At 38.1% G+C, this 22,812-nt stretch overlaps 1 protein-coding gene across 1 annotated transcript in view; it reads left to right on the top strand.

The window, feature by feature from the left end:
- Positions 1-22,812, top strand: part of LOC127427338 (disintegrin and metalloproteinase domain-containing protein 12-like) — a 141,998-nt gene that overhangs the window by 117,234 nt on the left and 1,952 nt on the right. The window contains exons 16-23 of the mRNA XM_051674894.1: positions 1,933-2,131; positions 2,259-2,336; positions 10,627-10,735; positions 11,265-11,400; positions 11,599-11,725; positions 16,086-16,337; positions 18,249-18,406; positions 20,493-22,812. The exon at positions 20,493-22,812 is cut by the window's right edge and continues 1,952 nt beyond it. Of these exons, the coding sequence (XP_051530854.1) occupies positions 1,933-2,131; positions 2,259-2,336; positions 10,627-10,735; positions 11,265-11,400; positions 11,599-11,725; positions 16,086-16,337; positions 18,249-18,406; positions 20,493-20,562 (1,129 nt within the window). The 3' untranslated portion in view covers positions 20,563-22,812. The remainder of the gene's footprint in view (positions 1-1,932; positions 2,132-2,258; positions 2,337-10,626; positions 10,736-11,264; positions 11,401-11,598; positions 11,726-16,085; positions 16,338-18,248; positions 18,407-20,492) is intronic.

Here is a 22,812-nt window from a genome sequence, read left to right as displayed (position 1 = left end):
ATTTTAACCTACAGCCTTTCAATTAATTTTAACCACTAAGCCAAACTACACACAGTACAAAACTGTCTTTCCAGCAAAGACCTGGTAATTGTGATCCACTCACTAATTTCATCAAGGTTAGACTATTGTTATTCATTGTACATTGGCCTCCTTCAAATTGCGTTATCCCGACTACATCTGGTTCAAAATGCAGCAGCTAGACTTTTGACAGGGTCAAGAAAGAGGGATCATATTACCCCGGTATTAGCATCTCTACACTGGCTTCCCGTTAAATTCAGGGGCAATTTTAAAATTCTGCTTAATGTTTACAAGGCACTATCTTGTCTCTCGCCCAAATACATCAGTGATCTTCTTGTCCCTTACTCCCCCACCAGAGCACTCAGGTCTTCTCATCAACTTCTTTTGAGGGTTCCTTGTTGTCGCTATAGATCTAAGGGTGATCGTGCCTTCTCTGTGGTAGGTCCTAAACTCTGAAATAGTCTCCCTTACCATGTAAGGTCAGCTTCTTCAATAGCCATTTTTAAATCCTCTTTGAAAACTTATTTATATACTTTAGCATTTGAATAGGACTTTTTAATAGGTTAAATTAGGTAAATATTTGATGCCGTTTTTAATTATATCTATTTATTTATTATTATTATTTCTTTTTATATATATATATATATATATATATATATATATATATATATATAATTCTGTCATTGTATATTTATTTGATTGATTTGTAAAGCACTTTATGTCAGCTTCTGTTGTTTTAAAATGTGCTCTATAAATAAAGGTTGAATTGACGGTTTGTTACAGTGCAGTTTGACCACTTTGTAGTTAAGTTTATATGTTTGAGTAGAATTCTGTCTAAGTTCACAATCACAAATGTTAATGCTTGCGTAACGGGAGCCAACTGGTACATGATAGCTGTGTGGTATGTGTAAACCTCATTCCCCTGGCCTCAAGAAGTGGAATAGCGACTGAAGCTAGAGGCTGTGCAGCCTTTAGCCTCCTCGTTAGCGTGCCTGCCTCCCATGCCGGAGACACCGGTTGGAGTCCCGTTCAGAGCGGGTCAAGCAGGGTCGGTTACAGTGGTGCCGTGACCCGGATGGGACTTAGGTTTAGGGGGGTGAGTGTAACGGTAGCCAGCTGGTACATGCTGTGCAGTGTGTGTATACATCACTTCTCTTGCCTCAAGAGGCACACTAGCGACTGACGCTAGAGGCTGAAAGTTCCGGTACCCTGGGATCAGCGACTCACTGACATGTGCCATTTCCCATCAGACATTTTTACATCAGTTTCAGTGTGTTTACCTTCCCACAAGGCTCGACCAGCAGCAATTTGTGTCAGCAGCGTGAGAGACCCGGCTTCGTATCCACATTGAAACCAGGAAGTGTTTGCTTAATCAGTAATGAGCGTGATTTGGAAGTTGCACTTTTCCCGCTAATATTAAATTTTTACTCCATTAATGGTTGGTTTAGGTTTAGGTTTGGATTGGGGTGGCAGGGGGTAGAGTCCAAAAAATATGCATTCCTCTTTACTTTATTACATCCTCTACAGCTGAAAGGAACTCGCTTCACAGCTAGCTTCTGATGACCTCTCATGGACATAAATTGAGCTCACACATGCCTATACGCCCTACAACACTTACCGCTTTGTCCACTGGGGGGCAGTGTTTTAAATTTCTGTCAGCATATACCAAATTTTGCTAAAGAAAAATTAACCAACTCTTTCTGATTTCACTGTGAGATCAGGCTGCTCCTGTTTGTTTGTTTCGGTTTGGGTCTAATTCAGATCACTTTGGCTGTAAAAACACTCAATTTTGGATAGACTTTGACTCAACTTCCATATTTTTAAACTGTCAAAACTAGCAGAATAATTCATCAACAGTGACCATTTTTCTGTGATTAAAAATTCCTGCACATTTGACTTCCTGCTGTTTTACAGAGATGCTAAATGTGGGAAGATCCAGTGTCAGGGCGGAGCCAACCGGCCAGTGATCGGCACCAACGCCGTCTCCATAGAAACCAACATCCCGTTGCAGGAGGGGGGGCGTATCCTCTGCCGCGGGACTCATGTGTACCTGGGAGATGACATGCCGGATCCAGGCCTTGTGCTCACTGGCACTAAGTGTGGTGAAAACATGGTCAGAGCAAATAATTAAGTGATGCTTATTTAGTTAAACAAATTAAACTATTGCTAGCTTGAATTATCTAATGTCCATTCTTTTCTGATCCCCTCTCTCTCTCTCTCTCTCCCTCTCTCCCTCCTAGATGTGTATAAACAGACAGTGTCAGAACATCAGTGTGCTCGGAGTTCATGATTGCTCAGCTAAGTGTAGCGGACATGGGGTTAGTTTATAACCATCCAACTGTTTATTCAAACCAACATTACTCTGCAGCTATAAATAACTCTTCTGCATGCATTACAGTGTGTCCTGTAAACACAAACAACTTTGTTTTTCATAATGATTTAAAACAAAAGCACATACAAATTACTATTAACATTTGTGAAAGGTTGAATGACAAAATATGCGTTACAAAATAAATGTTCCAATTAGAACCAAAAAGGGTTTTTTGAGACTGATCAACGGGAGAATATTCTGGGTTTAATACAAGTTAAGCTCAATTGACAGCATTTGTAGCATAATGTTGATTACCGCAAAAATTGTTTATTTTAAACTCCTTTATTTAAAAGAGAAAAATGACTGTAACAGAAAGGCAGTTACAATGGAAGTGAATGGGGCCTGTCCATAACCACAAAAATACCAGTGTTGGGTGTAACACATTACAAATTGATTTAATTACAGTTACTTATGATGTACTTGCATTACATACTGTATAGACTTTCAACAATTCTATATAAAACAGTATTGAATTGAAAATCAAAATTGAACATCTAAAACATTTGTGAGCTTGTGCAGCTATGTTGAGAATTCGCTCAAGTGAAAAGATGTTGGAAGATACGAGTGCCTGTTTTACTAAATGGAAATATCCCCAGTAGTATGTGTTTATGACAAATGCAGATCCGAAGCACAAGTACCTACTGAAGGACTTGACACGGCAACATAGATATACACTTTTGAGAGATCACAGGGGCTGTTCACACCGAATGTGTTTTTGTGCACGACTGCACTAGGGTTGCCACTCGTCCCGTAAAATACAGGATCATCCCCTATTTAAAGATAAAATTATGCGTCCCGTATCGAATCAATATGGGACGCGATTTGTCCCATATATAAGCTGGTCAGATGGCGTCACGGTGAAATCGTTCCAGATCGCTAATTTAACATTGATATGAGTTGGAAAATGTGCCTATGGTGAGTAAAGGACCGTCCGAAAAGTCCACAAATGGTGCTAAAACTGTGGATTTTTTTCTATATAAATGTTCAATAAGATCAAACAATGTATGAATACAATCACTGAGTCATGAAGACAAGTACAGGTGAAGGAAGAAAAAAGAAATACATATAAATCAACCAAAATGTATACATAAATAAGATAAAGGAGACAAATAATTGAAAGATTACAATAAATATATTTTTAACACATAAAAGATGTTTGTTTTTTTTTCAGGGGTCAGGAAAGTTCTAATTTCAGCATATAAGAAAGGGTATACAATTTTTATTAATAACGCATATTAACTCAATGTATTTATTGCTAAAACTGTGGAGGATGTGGTTAGGGGCCTTTTGCAACAAATGTACTTGCTTGGAGAAGAAATTATAAAGAGAGTGATCGATTTTGAGTTACAGATTTTATTAACCATTTAGGGACAGTTTAAGAATGGTTCAAGAATAATTTATTTGTTGTTATAAGATTTATTTGAAAGAATTAAAAGAATAATTTGATGTCTATCCTTTTATTATCCATCTGATCAAAGTTGATATGGGTTTTAGATAAGTAATTAGTAATGAGTAATTATATCTTTTCAGACAGAGTAATTAGTACAGTAATGTAATTACAATGCAGAAGATGTAATTAGTAATTAATTACTTTTTTGAAGGAACTTACCCAACACTGAATAATGCACACTGTTTCAAAAGTATAGCCACAAGATGTAAACATTATACATGTTACCATGATTTTACTGTGATAAAATCACTTACTATCCTTGGCTGGTTTTCCTGATAATGTTGCAATTTAAGCTTTTACGATCATCTTAACTAGCGTCGCTCGTTATTTTACGATGGAGTAACGCCTGCTTCCCAAACCAGCATGTAGATTGCTCATTATAAAGTTGAACTTTGTTTAGTTACGGGAGCTGTCCAGTTCAAACTGGTGCTGATCACTTTGGCCAGTATGTCCAGGAGTTTGTCTTCTCAATGTGAAAATAATATGAAAATACTAACAAGCATAGAGGTTGTTTGTAACCTTGTCGAGGCGCCGAAATTTATTAACTACTACAGAATTAAAGAGGGACTCTCTCATTGCACAATCTCACTCTAATCTCCTTTGTTAACCAAATTTAAATGATTTATTAGGCACATGAAGTTTTAAACTGCTTGGTCACATTACTCGTGTATGTCTTTTTTTTTTCTTTGGAGGGGGGTTCCCCTTTTTCACCCAATTTGGAATGCCCAATTCCCAATGCGCTTTTAAGTCCTCGTGGTCGCGTAGTGATTCGCCTCAATCCGGGTGGCGGAGGACGAATCCCAGCTGCATCCGCGTCTGAGACCGTCAACCCGCGCATCTTATCACACGGCTTGTTGAGCACGTTGCCACGGAGACATAGCGCGTGTGGAGGCTTCATGCCATCCACTGCGGCATCCACGCTCAACTCACCACGCGCCTCACCGAGAGCGAACCACATTATAGTGATCACGAGGAGGTTACCCCATGTGACTCTACCCTCCCTAGCAACCGGGCCAATTTGGTTGCTTAGGAGACCTGGCTGGAGTCACTCAGCACGCCCTGGGATTCGAACTAGCGAACTCCAGGGGTGATAGCCAGCATCTTTACCACTGAGCTACCCAGGCCCCCCGCGTATGTCTTCTTAAATAATCTGTTTAATAAGAATATATCGTCTTTCTATTACCATTACAATTATGCTTATCAAAGAAGGCTAATATAACGTTATACCGTATTACGTGTCTTGTAATTTAGATCATGTCGCATGCACAGACTGCGGAGACTGCCTATTGATTTTTCAACACTTTGTTTTTAATGGCTTTCCAATGATCAGAAGATGTTAATACAATTTATTACATGTCCCATTGTCTTTGATAAACTGCAAAAGATGCCAGAAAGATACGCTTAAGTTGCACTTAATGGATTTAAAAGCGGTTCAAAGCTCTCGTTAATTTACAAAGGTTTTTACGAACTACTTAGATAACGATGCACATTACTTAGTGCTTCGGGAAACCCAGCCCTTATCTGTGTTATAGTTTTATCCAATAGTTCAACTTCATTATGATTTCATGACTATGCAGTGCCAGGAAACCCTAAAATCATTTTAACACTTATAATGTCTTGTGGCTTTTTCAGTTTTTGAAACAGTGTGTATTTTAACGTTAATTGACTAGCCCTATTCGCTTTCATTGAGAGTGACTTACTGTAACCAAGTTTTTTTACTTTTTTAAATAAACGAGAGATGGTTTGAAAATTAATTTTGTGGTAATCAACATTGTGCTACAAATGCTGTCAAGTTGATGTTAACTTGTATTGAACCTGGAATATTCCTTTAAGTTCCACAAAGACCTTTTTATTCTTTAATTCTGTACCAAATGAACATTTTGTCCCCATGTACTGCTGCTTTAAAGAGCCCAGAAACCAATACACTTATCTGAAGAACTTTAAAGTGGCTCTAAAAAGTATTTAGACCCTTAAGTCACACTTAAAGTGTCTGGATGCCATTGCGTTATATAACAAAATAGCAAAGCAAGTTTCATATGCGCTCAAATGCTCTTTTCTGTTCATATTAACTGTGAACATGTTCCACTAATGTTGGACAAACACAAAGTGTTATTTGTCTTAATTTTCCATTTTCCAATTTTCCTTAATTCACCATCATTTGAAACACAACAAACTACTTTTTTGTGAAATGTTTTGCTTGATAAGTGTGCTTGTGCTATTTATAAATGCCACATGCTCTGTTATTTCATTATTTAATGCTATGACATTCAAACATTTTTAAGTGTGACTTACATGTCCAAATACTTTTTGGGGTCACTGCTGCGTTTTTTTTTAAGTCTTTCTCTCTCTCTGTAATGTAATGTAAGTTTCCACACATGTAGAACTCCGGAAATAACAGAAGACTACTATGCAATCACTCTCACTGTCTCTCTGAACGGTTCAATCAATTAGCTGTAATAACCTCATTTATGTTCAGTTCAACTTGCCATTCATCATGCTTATGCTGTGAAACAGTCACTTACTCACGTCTATAGCTGTTATATGTGAAGGCAGGCTTTGTTTGGTAAGGATGAGAGTTACTTTAAATTGGGAGCGTTTGAAATGTTCGGTTTTGAAGTTGCTGTGTCTTGCTTTGTTTTCAAAGGCCTGCACAACATTTATCTTATTATCACAAATTATCTTAATTTGTGAAACCTGTAAAGTGTCTGAAATGCTAGAAATTGGGTCCAAAATTAAGATTTGCTAGGAGCCAAATGTGAGTAAACATAGCATTTGATGTTTAAATAATGGTTTAAAACCACTGTAAGAACAATAGTCTGACTCTCGCTGATGGAAGACAAAGATCGTCTACTAAAGAAAATATGACAACCTCAAAGAACTTTTACCATCAGAAGTTTATTTGGATGCCTAAAGTTTTCTTTTTTTTCCCTCAGAACTCCATGTGGAGAAACATATGAGAAATATTCCTCGCATTAAGCAATCAAAACAGAAGTATGAGAAACAGACACGATGTGTCATGTTTTTGTGACAGGTACAACTTCACTGAGAGATGGAGACTGACTCATTTCACCTGTGCTCTTAGTCACAAATATGTGAGGAAAAACCGCTAAATAATTCCATTGTCATAGTGTCAAAAAAGCAGGTTTAACATAGTCTCATAATGACTCGTTTTAATTCGTACGAAATAGCAAAATCATAAGATATCTTACGACATTGTGCGAAAACATAAAAATGTTATTTCCAGGATTTAAAATCGATACAATACAGCAAGGGTGGGAAACGTCAGGCCTCAGGGCCGTACAAGGCCCGTGAGATCATTTGAGAAATAATTTGAAAAGCAAAAAATGGCCTTGAATCAATTAACTGTAAAAAGTTTTGTTTTGTTTTTTTGGTATGTGAGCATGGAACGGAATGCATATGTTAATTTCAACCCATAATCAGAAATTCCAAGCAATTGTACGGCCCGTTGATAATTTCAAAAATACTCAAATGGCTCTTAATAGGAAAAGGTTCCCCACCTCTGCAATACAGGCATCAGATTTTGCTAGCCACCTATCCAACACTTTATTTTAAGAAAGAAAAGGTTTGTGAACAAATTTGGTTACTCATTCCATATTTATTTGTGCAATACAAATGACTGATGTACTGTATGTCAATAACCTGTAATACGCTTTCCTTGTCTCGTTCCAAACCCCAATATTTTCTTTCTTTTGTGCTACACAAAAGCTGTTTTCCTATTAAAATCACGGTTAGGTTCAGGTTTGAGTTAGGGGTTAAACTTAGGAAAAATCTTAATAATTTAGTTCATTTATTTTTCTCTGTAGGAGTTGTACGTTTTTGCACAATTTCACCATCTCGTACTAATTATTGAGACTTGTCATGAGACTGGGTGGGGTGTGGAAAAAAGTCAATTTGGACCTTGTTTGGAAAGCTTCTCGTCTATACCCAGTGTATGGTGATAGTGTGTGTAAGCATACGTGCTCTCGTTTTAATCTACCTTTAATTAGGAAAAGCACATTTAAAACAGTTCAGTACAGTCCAGATGAGGTCTATGCAAACATTGAGGAGAGCAACCTAAAAGAACAGATGTGTTTTAGCACAAACTTTATAAAACATCTCACAGGTCTAGATATGTAGTTTACACATTGGTTGCAGGGGAGTGAAACAGGACAAAGAGAGAGTGTGAAACAGATAGTGGGACTTCATGAATGAAGTCATGAATCTCCAGATTAGATCAAGATGTTCCAATGAACTCAACATCTGCTGCTCATCAGGACGAGAACGAGAGAGAGACTCATAACCAGAGAGAAGAGAAGGTTGTTTTACACTTCATATTTGTGCCATATGGAGAAAAAAGGAATCATTGTGAGTGTTTTGATAGATGTTGAGGAGATGCACGCTAAAACTTACAGCATAGAGGACATGCGGTCTGCTGAACACACACACAGTTTTCCATGAGAGATTTTAGTATGGACTGTATTTTTATTTATTTTGTTGCCAGTTTTATTATGGCAACAGATTACGAGCAATATTTTAAAGTAAATACAGCTATGTTTAGAATTGAGTATCAATCGAATTCCTTTAAGTTGACACATTCAAAATGAGTCAATGCAAACAGATCATATGAAAAAATTATAATAATAAAAAACTGAAGCTAAACAAAAATATAGAGTTACTGCCCTAAGAACAAACTGGTTTCATAGAATCACGTCACATTTTGCAGAATGAGTTTTACATGCCACGTTGTACATATCGCAATGACAACAATGACTTTTATTCACTTTCACATAAATCACGAGTAAATTGCAGATTAACAGTTCACATAAACACTTATTGATCACCCTGTTCCTCACACAATTCTATCTCAAGACATAAAAACACTTTTTTTTTTTTGGTCCCCAATTTGGAATGCCCAATTCCCAATGCGCTCTAGGTCCTCGTGGTGGCGTAGTTACTCACCTCAATCCGGGTAGCAGAGGACGAATCTCAGTTGCCTCCACGTCTGAGACCGCCAATCTGCGCATCTTATCACGTGGCTTGTTTAGCACGTTACCACGGAGACATAGCGCGTGTGGAGGCTTCATGCTATTCTCCATGGCATCCACGCACAACTCACCACGCACCCCACCGAGAACAAGAACCACATTATAGCGACTACGAGGAGGTTACCCCATGTGACTCTACCCTCCCTAGCAACCGGGCCAATTTGGTTGCTTAGGAGACCTGGCTGGAGTCACTCAGCACACCCTGGGATTCAAACTCACGACTCCAGGGGTGGTAGTCAGTGTCAATACTCGCTGAGCTACCCAGGCCCCCCCATAAAAACACTTTTAATATAATGTATGTCTTGTATGATGATACATTTTAACATTTGAATTACATAACCAACTACATTTACAAGCTTGTTATGAATGATAATAAAACACAAAAATGTAAAAGACGAGAAAGCACTACAAAACAGCGCACAGTTTCTCTTAATTATTCGCAAACATGGTGCTTAGAACAGAATTCTGAGTTATTTTAGTGCAGTACCTGTAACTGAGCGTCTAGTGTGCATGCTGCTCATATCTGAGCATGTTCATGCATTCGTATTTCTTCGATCATACGCTTATTTCCTTTTTAATCTGCATGTAACCGGTGAAAAACCGTCCGTTACAGCTGCCTTTAGCGTCATCCTGTTTTAAACAGATCGCCCAAAATGCATCTTAAAATTAAGATAATAAAAATTCATTCATTCATTCACAAACTTGTGCAGTTTATTCTCGATAACATATCAACAAACATGAAAAAATGGCTCCCGCCCAATTTTACACTTATTTGTGGAAAAAAATATATAAAAACAGCTGAAAATAACAAAGGCTGTGGGTAGGGATATGTGGATGAAATTTTAATGTATTTTCAAATTATGTTTTGTCTTCCGCTTGCTAATACCTTGCCCTTCTCTTGCGCTCTCTCTATATTTCATTGGTTTTGGCTCATGACGGTCTCTCACTCATAGGGACTGCTCACACCTGACGACAAGACGTCTGGATATCAAGCAGTTTATCGTCTGTGACTAGTCTCAGCATGTCACAGGAGTGTGCACACAATAAGACCGTTCGTCATGAGATATAAGACTCCTCGTTGCAGACCAGTCGCTGACTCGAAACATCAAAGGCGACGAGCTTGAGTCGTGTAGTGTCCACTAGGCATCAGTTGCACTGTAGCTCAACTGATAGAGTGTTGGACTTTGAAAACAGAAGGCCGGGGTATGAGTCCAGCAAAGTATGATTACTCCCTGGTCTCGACACGTGAGCCAAAAGTGTCACAGAAACACAACTAAATGACTTGGTTGCTTCAGCTATTGCGTTTTTCATCTCCCATTTGCTTTAATGACACTATCGGTTAGGTTTAGGACTTGGGTTTAGAGTAAGGATGTCATTTTTTTTATTTTTTTATTTAAAACTCGAAAAACAGATGAGGTGTACAAAAAAAAAAAAAATATTTAACAAGACTTTACTTTCTAGAAGTCCATTGCTGACAGTGCCCAAAGTTAAATATACAGCCAAATACTTTTTTTCTGGACAAGAACATCTGAGCAGCTATAAAAAGAATTTTCCCTGTGTTTATATGCATAGCTTTGAGTGATTTTCAAATGTCCCCTTCAATGATAAAAACAAACCTATACAGTACGCCCTTGTATTTTAATGACTTATCATAATGACAAGTAGTGCATTCTAAGGATTATTTCACTAACTTTGGGAAGTGGCCCGATGATCTCACTGCTGTGTGTATGTGTCATATGTAGGTTTGTAATAATAATAAGAACTGTCACTGTGAATTGCTCTGGGCTCCTCCGTTCTGTGATAAAGCTGGATTTGGAGGCAGTGTGGACAGCGGCCCAATGAGACCAACAGGTACTGAACAACTGTGTATCTTAACCTAACTGTTGTGCTATTTTTACCTTTTATGTATCTTATGATAAGAACACATGCTAAATGACTAAATGTGTAGTTAATGTCAAGCCGTGACAACAGTCTTGCAGTGTGACATGCTATACACCATCAGCTATTTACATTTTTTAAAATTATGTACAGGTAAGTCTTAGTTGTGCCACATCTTAACTCCTATTTGCGTTGTATATTTACTATATGTACAGTTTGTATGACCTTATATTGTTTGAGAGAGCATGAAGTATTGTAACTTTTAAAATTTTGCTTGTTCAACCAAATGTCTACTAAAACGAGCTGCCGACAAATACTAAAATGCCATTAATAATGTTGAAAAAGTTGATGAAATGGTGACCAGTTACAGTATCTAGAACACACACTTTCAACTGTACAAATACACATCAAAGTAAAATCTTGATATTGTCAAGTACCCAAATATTAATTGATCTGCTGGTCAGTATTTGTCATTTGTGTTTGTGTGTCTCTGTATTTGCAGACAGTAGCAGTGTAACAGTTGGGATCCTGGTGGCCTTTCTGTGTCTGTTATGTGTTGGAATTATAGCATGTATAAAGAGAAAAACTCTGACCAATCTGTTCTTCAGCAGCAAGAAGAACACCATCGAAAAACTAAGGTATTAACCCTGTTCATATGTAATAGAATGTTAATAAACATGTTATTAAGATGTTATGCACTCTTAAGGGGCCATATAACTTTCTCCTAGAGGAGTACTTTTATTCAAGGTTTACTGCACCAAATGCAGTCATAATTTAGTTTTTCAAGATCATTTACCAAATATTGTAACATTTGTGTTGTATTTACATTGTTGCAGGTCTGTGGGACCCAACAGACTGAGCAGTCCAGTTCACACACTTTCAACTGGTCACGCACACTCTGTATACAGAATCTCTCCTCAACGCCAGACTACAGCCATATCACAAAGTGCCAACATATATAAGGTGTGTGTCTTCTGCACTCCACAGATAAACTGTGTTCTTTAGTATTCATGTACATAATAATAATAATAATAAATATAGCTGCAAGCAGCAATACTGGGGTCAAGCCCATTATCGGCAGCATGAGCAGCCAAAGAAGCATCATGACATGTTTTAAGTTAGAATCTGATGAACGCTGTAGGAGTTAGAAAAAGTAAGCTTTCAATGATAAAAAAATATATATATATTTTAAAAATATCTAAAAATAGCTATTTTTCAGAATTCTTGTCCAGTAGGTGGCACTGTTTCGAAACTGCTCAGATACCATCAGGGTATGACGCTATCACATGTAACAAGTTTCGTTTTAATAGGCCAAATCATTGCCAAGGTACACTTTGAGACCTGTTTGGCATGCTCGCAATGAAATTCACTGTTGATTGGCCAATGGTGGTTATGTATCTCAAGATATGTGACTGTGCTCATGGTCAATGATGGCAAGTCTGACAAAGACACTGCATGCACATTTTGCAGTCAATCGGACCAGTGGCTCCATAGTTAGAGCCATTTTCCCATTGTTTCCTGTTATAGCACCACCAAGTGGCCAAGCCCCGCAACTTATTTTGTGTGTCCTCAGATTGAGCCCTTATATAAGTGTGTCAAATTTGGTGAAAAAAATCTCATTCCGTTTAAGAGTTATATCCATTTACGTAAAAGCGGAGACAACTTTTAAATTCGTTGGCCTGTTTTTGGCACTTCCAATCGAAATTTTGCCATGTTCCTTGTTACTTTAAAGAACTTGCTTAGCGATTTTACTGGTGGTGGTTTCGTTCCGATCAGACAAACGGCCTAGAAGCAATTCGCTAAAATATTTTCTGAACTTTTTTCAAAATGTCAACAGGCCATAACACTGTAGGAGCTGTAGGAGAAAAAGTAAGCTTTCAATGATTAAAAAAATATATATTTTTAAAATATCCATTGCAACAGACCATTGCAAATATGGTATCTTTGTACTCGGCAAGTCCTCATGAATATAGAGAGACTAGTTTCGTGAAAATAGACCAATGCCATCAAAAGCAATAAGCTCACAAAGTTATATAATTTCAGGTACCTTCAGGGCATGGTGCTGGTAACACATACAAAGTTTTGTAACGATACGCCAATGCGTTCATAAAACATTTTACGACAAAATTCAAAATGGCCGACGCCAAAAATGGCCAACATGGGAAAATTGGGTATCGTTCATATGTCGCACTGAATCTAAAGAGACCAGGTTTGTGATTTTTGGCCAAAGCTTTCATGAGATTTAAACCAAAATTTTGTTTTATGTTTTAAAATTTTCTATATTTTGACCAGTAGGGGGAACTGCACCGAAACGCTGCATGTCACCTCAGGGCATGATGGCCATGACACATACCAACAGGGCCATAGCTAATGGGGTGAAAGGTGGTAACGATTCTAGGAGCCCACAGGTCCCGTGGGGGCAACAATAAATTTTAGACTGTGTTTTTAATATTAAAGGGGCCCAGAACAATATACAGTCAGGGGGCCCAGAATTCTCTGCTATGACCCTGCGTACCAACTTTCATCAAAATCCCTCAAAGCGTTGCAGAGATACAGGCTCAAGTCCAATTTTGCGTGTTCTTCGTCAAATTCGTTGAAGCGCCATTCAAAAACAGTTTGGTCTATCAATTTGAATTATTAACTTTTTGTAAGCACTGTCTACTGAGCATCTGTGCAAAATTTGGTGAAAATCGGATGAACGGCCTAGGATGAGTTCGAAAAATTAGGTTTTCTGACAATTCAAAATGGCGGAAACCATGCTTTCGACTTGGCATGAGCTCAGGAATCAGTGGGGAAAATTTTTTGTCTCTAGGACTTCAAAAGTTATTAGCATAAACATGAGTGACATATTGTTCTCGCTAAAGGGTTTGAGTTAGACAATCTAAATTTGCTGTGTTATCAGTTTAGATTCTCCTTTTTCTGTGTGCAAAATGTCATAACTTTCCCGTGAACGGTTCTATGGGCTGCCATAGACTTCCATGGCAGAATAATAATAAGAAGAACACTATCAGGGCTTAACCCCTAATAATAGTTTTATTTATATAGCACTTCTCAGCAAATCAAGCACAAAGTGCTTCACAACATATTCACATCACATAGTAATAAAAGTAACACATACAGTAAAATACAGCAGGTTCCTGTAGTAATAAATGCCTGTCTATACAAATTAGTTTTTAAATGAGACTTGAGAAAATGAGAAATGAGAAAACAGACACAGATTCAGCAGATCTAATATCCCAGGGCAAGCTGTTCCATAATCGAGGGGCCTTCACTGCAAACGCTCTATCACCTTTTGTTTTGCATCTGGATCTTGGAACAGCCAACAATTCATGACAAGAAGATCTTAGAGGTCTAACTGTTTCATGAGGTTTTCAAAGTTTTGCTTAATATTCTAGCACCAACCCATGTAGTGCCATATGTGTATGTAATTAATAAAATCTTATAATCAACCTTAAAACGTATTGGTAGCCAATGCAAAGAAGCTAACACTGGAGTTATATGATTAAAAGACCTAGTTCGTGTCAAAAGTCTAGCTGCAGCATTTTGCACTGATTGTAGCTGTGCTAAAGTGCATTGATTTAAGACTGAAAACATTGCATTACTATAATCAAGGAGAGATGAAATTAAAGCATGTATAAGCTTCTCTGTATCCTTGAAACTCAAGACATGTCTAACCTTTGTAATGTTTCTTAACTGATAAAAACAAGACTGAACTAACTAAAATTTAGATTAGTATCAAAGTAGACTCCCACATTTTTCACCACCTTCTGGTTATTTGGGACCAACTGTTTAAGCGCTGACTCTATCTCACTTTTTTTAGAATCATGACCGATTATAACAACCTCGTTTTATCATTATTTAACTAAAGGAAAAGACATATTTTATATCTCCTATACACTCTTGAAGAACATTTAAATTAGTCAGATCATTGGGATTCAGTGATAAATGTAACTGCAGGTCATCTGCATAGTAATGAAAAATAATATTGTATTTACAAATCACAGAACCAAGTAGTAGCACATATGGTGAAAACAATATTGGCCCTAAAAGGGATCCTTGTGGAACACCACAATTCACTTTTGAAGAGGACATCTCATCTCTGACAGACACTACAAATTTCCTATTTGTCAAGTAAGAAACAAACCAGTGAAAACCCACCCAAATATTCCCACCCATCTCTTCAATGTATCAATTAAAACTTAATTATCAACTCTATCAAACGCTGCAGTTAAATCAAGCAACACTAAAATGGAGCACTCTCCAGCACAGAGTAGTCTCCATGCATTTGCTAACACTTACACATATGCATATTATCTGTATTGGGGAAGCTACTTTAAAGCTTTTGCTTGCCAAGCTACAAGCTACACTTTTTTTAAAAGGTACATTGAGGCTATATTTAAAGGGACTATTTCTTTTTTTATTCTGTATTGGTGTTTCTTCAACTTTGGGCACTTTTAACACTGTGGACTTCTAGAAAGTAAAGTCTCGACTCTCAAAATATTTTTCACAAGTTTTTTTCTATTCCACTACTCCAACCAGTGTTCAGAACTCTGACGGAGCTGAATAAAGTGTCAAATCGGTAAATAAAGTTAATCACGATTTAGAAAAAGTATCAAGTTAATGCGTTCATTTCACAACTCTAATTACAGTATCATAGTTTTAAACTTGTAATAATTTGTATTGAACTGAAGTTGAAAAAACACTGATTACTATAAGATGATATAACTTATTTTTGCAAAAATTATTTTTGTTAAATTTGTCTGGCACAAAAAAGTTTGGATCTCAATTAGGGAGAGTATTGAACTTGACCACATTTACTGTACTACAACTAATAAATACAATTCAGTATGCAATACAATGAGACATAAAACTACACACAGGTATATTTTGTATTCATAAACATGCATATGCATGTCGCATCACACTTTTAGCGCAACTCTGAACTCTGAAGCTGCTCTTTTGCCGTCGAAGCACCTCTATAAAGCCATTTGTTTTGGAAACACAGAAGAGACAGCCTGTCAAACTGTGGATGTATTTGTTATCTCTAGGATGTTGTGAAGTTTAGCATTCAGATCTGTGATTAGAGGATGTGTTTAAAGTACCACCAATGACCCCTGTGATGAACTGTACACTAGGTGAGGCAATTAAACCAGACGAGTGTGTGAGAGTGTGTGTGGTTGTTATTAGGAATGGCTGTAGTATCTGGTACTGATAATGTGCATTGGTAACAAGACAGAAGATGCAGGTCTGTTTGATGTTAGGCCTGGTGAGGTAACACACACACAGATCTCCTTTTGTTCTTGTCTAATCTCTCTCTCTCTAGCCCCAGTCTCCTCTGCAGACAGTGGATTCAGTGGTCCGCAGACCGCCTCAGTGCCCACCCGTCCACCTCTCTCACCCGCTGCCGCTGGCACTCAACCTGGCATTTATGCCACCTACACCCGCCCGCCCTCACTCAAACTCGTCTCCACCCAGAGCCTCCCCACCAGCACACACACCCTCACGCACTTACGCTCCAGCACCAGGAACTGGTATCCATGGCATGGCCTGTCAGAACGTCTGCAAGGTTGCCATGGTGAGTATATAAACTCGTAATAGAGTGCAACAGTCTGGTTCTGGAAGAAAAAAAAATATTTTTCATAGAGGAATTGATCATTAACTTATAAACCTTTTAAGACAGACCTTCAGTGAGCTCTGAGGTTGTTAATCGATGGTATATGCTTCTGTTGAAGCCATCAGTCCATAGACATAGTTGGCAAGCATTAACTGCACATAAATTGACAGATTTGCTTTTATTCAAGGGATATTTAAAAAATATTTTATTTTTTATATTTTGCCTACAGTAATTGTTCAACTTAATTATCTAAGGAACAAATACTTTTTTTGGAAGTTGCATTCAAAATCCACTTCTCACAAAATCCTGAGGGGGCACGTGGTTCTAGATAAACTTAATTTTTGTTCTGGATATAAAGATGTTCTCACACCTCAAACAAATGCAAATATATTGGAGTGAACTTCTCTAACCGTAGATATTTAATTTAAGCAATCTCTATCATCTGTCTGTGTTAATGGGTTCATAATTAACCTCTTGTGAGGGCACGTACAGTAAAGGGGTTTTGAAAAATAACAATTTTAATTATTGTACCATTTTTTAAAATCCCATTAAAAGAGACACTTATCTGTCCTGACAACAAATGAAGGAAAGCGTGCATTAAATAACAATGACCAGAATGGAAAATGAAGATGCTATTGAAACAGAAGTTAATTACCCAAGGTCACTTGCTGTCTCGGATAGGGGTTTATATATGTGACTGCAGCACAATTTCACTGCTGAACTACATTAAAACAGCTCATAACCAGCCGGCCCTCCACGCTATGATTAATACTGCTGTTTCACCCACTGCGAGCTGCATTTGTGGAAGGTAAAATCACCCTCACTGCAGTTACCCAGATGAGAGTCCAAACGCAAGCTTCTTCTTTGATAAAGTGAAGCAATTTGTTGGTTTGTCCCATATAAACCCCGCTCGTAAAAGAGAAGCGTTTTCCGCTTTTATAGAAGAACCTGGAAGAGAAAATTAATAAGGATGTCCTTTCTCAAGGGGAAACAGAAAAACAGCTGTACTGCTCTCTTGAAACCTTACTAAAACATCAGAGCAGCTAACAATAGCCTGTATATTTAGACTATGAATCAAGACTCTTAAAAATACAGGTTCTTCAGAGGTTCTTTGATTCAGCAATCAAGAAGCATTTTTGGCTATATACTGGAGGGTTTTGTATGGCTTTATGGTTCTTTGGAGATTAAAAGGTAAGATCAGTATATTGGTTTCTGAGTTCTTTTAAGTGTAAGTCTGAAGTTCCCTAATTCAGTTAATCAAACATTTCCATTGGGGAACCGTTTAGAGAGGAGACACTTGAGAGTCAGTCCATGCAAGATTTCTCAGGACCTTTTTATCTCCAAAAACCGAAAAGCTCTGTCATCAGCAATCATGCAATGCTTGAGATATGACAAGAGCAATTAAGAGAAGGAATTCAGTTCTTTATTAATATATAAAAAAGAAAAAAGAAGAGAGAGATAACTGAAGTGTCAAATACTGTTTGGATCTCTCAGTGAAGTTGAAGAGAGTTCAACTGATGATTGAATGAGGTGTAGATGTTGTCCAGATAGCAGGTTATCATTACCTCATCTTCAAGAGTAGATTAGGAAAACATGTGGACACTCATCACATGACCTCACAAGAGCGTTACCATGGCAGCAGCAGTAAACCACACACACAGAATCAACCTCAGGGTGTAACAGGTAAAGATAGACTTGTTTGTACTGCTCTCTGGTGGCTGCTCAAAAGAACAGACCTATTAAAACATGAAGAGTTGGTCAGAAAATCTTTGGGTGAACTTTACCTTTAACCAAAATGCACTTAAAAATGTAAGTTATAAGAATTCTGTGTTTGTATGTGTGCTTCCTTCTGTTTTCCTATATTGCTCCTAGATGTTGGAGAAGCCCAGTCCACCCCAGAAGCCTCTACCTGCTGATCCATTGGGTCGGAATGTCCGGCTAATGCCGAGTCCGTCCACTGTCCGACTCCCAGCTCCTATCCCGACACCAGTCACCCCCAGACCCGGCCTTCCTCACCCACATCCCAGCAGGTATAAACACAATCATATACACCAGCCAAAAAGAATGTGTCTTCAACCTGTTAAATATTATATATAAAATACTGACTGAAGTAGAAAATGATTTCTATGTATGGTAATCCTCAAGGACAAGCATTTCAGATACTGAAATAAATTATTGAAATATTTATATTTTATATATGTATATACAGTGCATTCATAAAGTATTCAGACCCCTTCATTTTTTCACATTTTGTTATGTTACAGCCTTATGTTCAACGCATCAATCTACACTCCATTCCCCATAATGACAAAGAAAGAAAAACAGAACTGCAAATTTATTAAAAAGAAAAAACTGAAATTTCAAATTGACATAAGTATTTAGACCCTTTGCTGTGACACTTGAAATTTAGCTCAGGTGCATCCCATTTCTCTGGATCATCTTTGAGATGTTTCTACACTTTGATTGGAGTCCACCTGTGGCAAATTCAATTGATTGGATGTGATTTTGAAAGGCACACACTGGTCTATATAAGGTCTCACAGCTGAAAATGCATATCAGAGCAAAAACCAAGCTATGAGGTCAAAGGAACTGCCTGTAGAGCTCAGAAACAGGATTGTGTCAGATCTGGAGAAGGCTACAAAAAAATTCAGCTACATTGAAGGTTCCCAAGAGCACAGTGGCCTCCATAATTCTTAAATGGAAGAAGTTTTGAACAACCAGGACTCTTCCTAGAGCTGGCTGCCCAGCCAAACTGAGCAATTGGTGGAGAAGGGCCTTGATAAGAGAGGTGACCAAGAACCCGATGGTCACTCTAGTTGAGCTCCAGAGATCATGTGTGGAGATGGGAGAAACTTGCAGAAGGACAACCATCACTGCAGCACTCCACCGATCTGGGCTTTATGGCAGAGTGGCCAAACGGAAGACTCTCCTCAGTGCAAGACACGTGAAAGCCCGTTTGGAATTTGCAATAAAGCACCTAAAGGACTCTTAGACTGTGAGAAACAAGATTCTCTGGTCTGATGAAATGAGGATCGAACTGTTTGGCCTCAATTCCAAGTGTCATGTCTGGAGGAAACCAGGCACCGCTCATCACCTGTGCAACACCATCCCAATGGTGAAGCATGGTGGTGGTAGCATCATGCTGTGGAGTGTTTTTCAGCAGCAGGGACTGGGGGACTGGTCAGGGTTGAAGGAAAGTTGAATGCAGCAAAATACAGAGATATCCTTAATGAAAACCTGGTCCAGAGTGCTCAGGACCTCAGACTGGGCCGAAGGTTCACCTTCCAACAGGACAATGACCCTAAGCACACAGCTAAGACAATGCAAGAGTGGCTTAGGGACAACTCTGTGAATGTCCTTGAATGGCCCAGCCAGAATCCGGACTTGAACCCAATCGAACATCTCTGAAGAGACCTGAAAATGGCTGTCCACCGACGGTCCCCATCCAACTTGACAGAGCTTGAGAGGATCTGCAGAGAAGAATGGCAGAAAATCCCCAAATCCAGGTGTGCAAAGCTTGACACATCATACCTAAAAAGACCTGAGGCTGTAATGGCTGCCAAAGGTGCTTAAGTACTGAGTTAAATCTGAATACTTATGTCAATGTGATATTTCAGTTTTTCTTTTTAATAAATTTGCAAAGTCATCAAAAATCTGGTTTTTGCTTTGTCATTATGGGGTATGAAGTGTAGATTGGTGTGATTTTTATTTTTTATTTTTTTCAAAGCATTTTAGCATATGGCTGCAACATAACAAAATGTGCACACACACACACACACACACACACACACAAAATGAAGGTGTCTGAATACTTTATGAATGCACTGTGTATATATAAAACAATATTTATAACCGAAAAAGTCCTGCTATCAAATTATATAGACAATAGATATGTTTCATGGCAGACAGACAGACAGACAGACATAGTTAGTCAGTTAGTTAGCTAGCTAGTTATAGAGACAGACAGTTAGACAGGCAGACAGAATTTGTTTGGTTTTGATTTTGTTTGGTGATGCTAGTGGCGCAACAGTCACACACTTCATCTTTGACTAAAGAAAATTACCCAACTCTATTCCTAACCTGTCTGTGTTCTTTATGAACCTGTCGAACACTCAGACCTCCCCCTAAACAGCCGCCCACCCTGCCAAAGCCTCACTATCCAGCCGGAGTGAAGTACAGGAGCTGAGAGCAGGACAGTAGGGATGTCGTCCCTGGAGACACTCGATTTTTTGCACTATGAACCTCTGCAGACCTGCGGACACATTAATGTGAGGGGTAACCATTGACCCCGCTCTAAACGGTGCTATGAGTCCACACTCAGGTACATGTCACGCGTTATTTATGTTCGTATTTATTTCCGTCTGCACAGTGCACTGTGGTCGACACTTTTTTATTAATGTAGCAATCAGTGGTTTGCCCACGTTTACCTGATTGTCCTTTTGTTGTTGTTGCTATTGTTGTTGTTTTGACAATATTTTTAAATGATTCAACTGTGTGTCAGCAGATCAAAGAGAAATGTGTTATCTGTCAATATCAACTGCATTACTTGGACACTCTGTTCAGGCTAAACTGGATTGAAAATCAGATTTAAATGGAAACATGAATTGGGAGTTACACTTTGCAAATAGATGTTGTGTTTGAGATTCAAATGTTTTACGTTCAATTAAATGTTTGCGCGATTGATAACATCATCACGAAGATCTCATATACTGTATGATGTCATAATGTATGGTATGTTATAAGGGCTTTTTAATGTACTATTATTTAATACCTATTTTTATTGTATATTTTAAACATACATGGTTAAACCAGAGTTAGGATTGTAGCGCTATAGTTTAGTGATATATAAGGGATGTTGAATGAAACCATCAATGAACGTGCAGTACAGTTGTGTTCAAATAAATAGCAGTGCGTTAATAAAAGTGAATAAAGTGCAAATATTTTTTAATAGCTTTTATTTCCATATTTCAAATGTAGTGGAAACATTACACATTCAATTCCAAATCAAAGCATTAACAAATTTTATCAAGTCTGCTTTATTATTTTACAGGAAGCAAAGAAAAGGAATATTAATCTGTTCAAAAAATAGCAGTGTCGACATTTTTCTCTTCAACTCAATATTTAGTTGCATAACCATTGTTTTTGATAACTGCTGTGCATCTGCGTTGCATCGAGTCAAACAACTTCTGGCACCTAGAAACAGGTATTTCATCCCAGGATGAACGAACTACATTCCACAGTTCCTGTGAATTTTGGGGTTTTGCTTCAGAAACTGTATTTTTAATGTCACCCCACAAGTTTTCAATGGGGTTGAGGTCAGGGGATTGAGCTGGCCACTTCATTACCTCAATCCTTTTTGTCTGGAACCAAGATGTTGCTCGCTTACTCGTGTGTTTGGGGTTGTTGTCTTGTTGAAACACCCATTTCAGGGGCATTTCCTCTTCGGCATAGGGCAACATAATCTCTTCAAGTGTTTTGATGTATTCAAACTGATCCATGATCCTTGGTATACGATAAATAGCCCCAACACCGTAGTATGAAAAACATCCCCATACCATGATATTTGCGGCACCATGCTTCACTGTCTTCACAGTGTACTGTGGCTTGAATTCAGTACCCAGGGGTCGCCTGACGTACTGTCGATGATCGCCAAACCCTAAAAGAACCATTTTACTCTCATCAGTCCACAGAATGTTATGCCATTTCTCTTTGGGCCAATTGAAGTGTTCCTTGGCAAATTTTAACCGATTCTGCACATGCTGTTTTTTCAACAGTGGTGCTTTACGGGGGCTTCTTGCTGATAGCTTAGCTTCGATCAAACGTCTTCTGACTGTAACAGTACTTACTGGTAATTTTAGATTTTAGACTTTAGACTTTCTGGAGGTGATGATTGGCTGAATCTTTGCCATTCTGACTATTCTTCGATCCTTTTTAATAGTAGTTGCTCCTTTTCTTCCACGTGTTTTGGGTTTTTGTTGCCATTTTAAAGCATTTGAGATCATTTTAGCTGAGCATCCTATAATTTGCTGCACTTCTTTATACGCTCTCCCCTCTCCAATCAACTTTTGAATCAAATTACGTTGTTCCTCCGAACAATGTTTGGAAAGGCCCATTTTACTTAGCAATTCAGAAGGAAATATATTTTATAACAGTGTGTGAAACATTTGCTTCCCTTCTTCCTTAATAAAGGACAGTTAATGACACCTGTTTTTTTCACAGAATGAATGAATTCTCTAATTAAACTCCACACTGCTATTATTTTGAACACGCCCCTTTCAATGAATGAGTCAATTACTCAGAACAAGCAACGTGCATGTCATAACAGTTGGGTCTGTTGCTTTTCTATTACACTACTACATCTACAAGTACATTATTTGCAATGCAGAAATATCACTACTACTAATAACAGTGGTTCATCAGGTTCCTGATGTTGTAC

The sequence above is a fragment of the Myxocyprinus asiaticus genome, chromosome 36 (assembly GCF_019703515.2).
Source record: "Myxocyprinus asiaticus isolate MX2 ecotype Aquarium Trade chromosome 36, UBuf_Myxa_2, whole genome shotgun sequence".
NCBI classification, from domain to species: Eukaryota; Metazoa; Chordata; class Actinopteri; order Cypriniformes; family Catostomidae; genus Myxocyprinus; species Myxocyprinus asiaticus.
The sequence above is the reverse complement of the archived record's forward strand: the minus strand, read 5'-3'. Positions and strand labels throughout refer to the sequence as shown.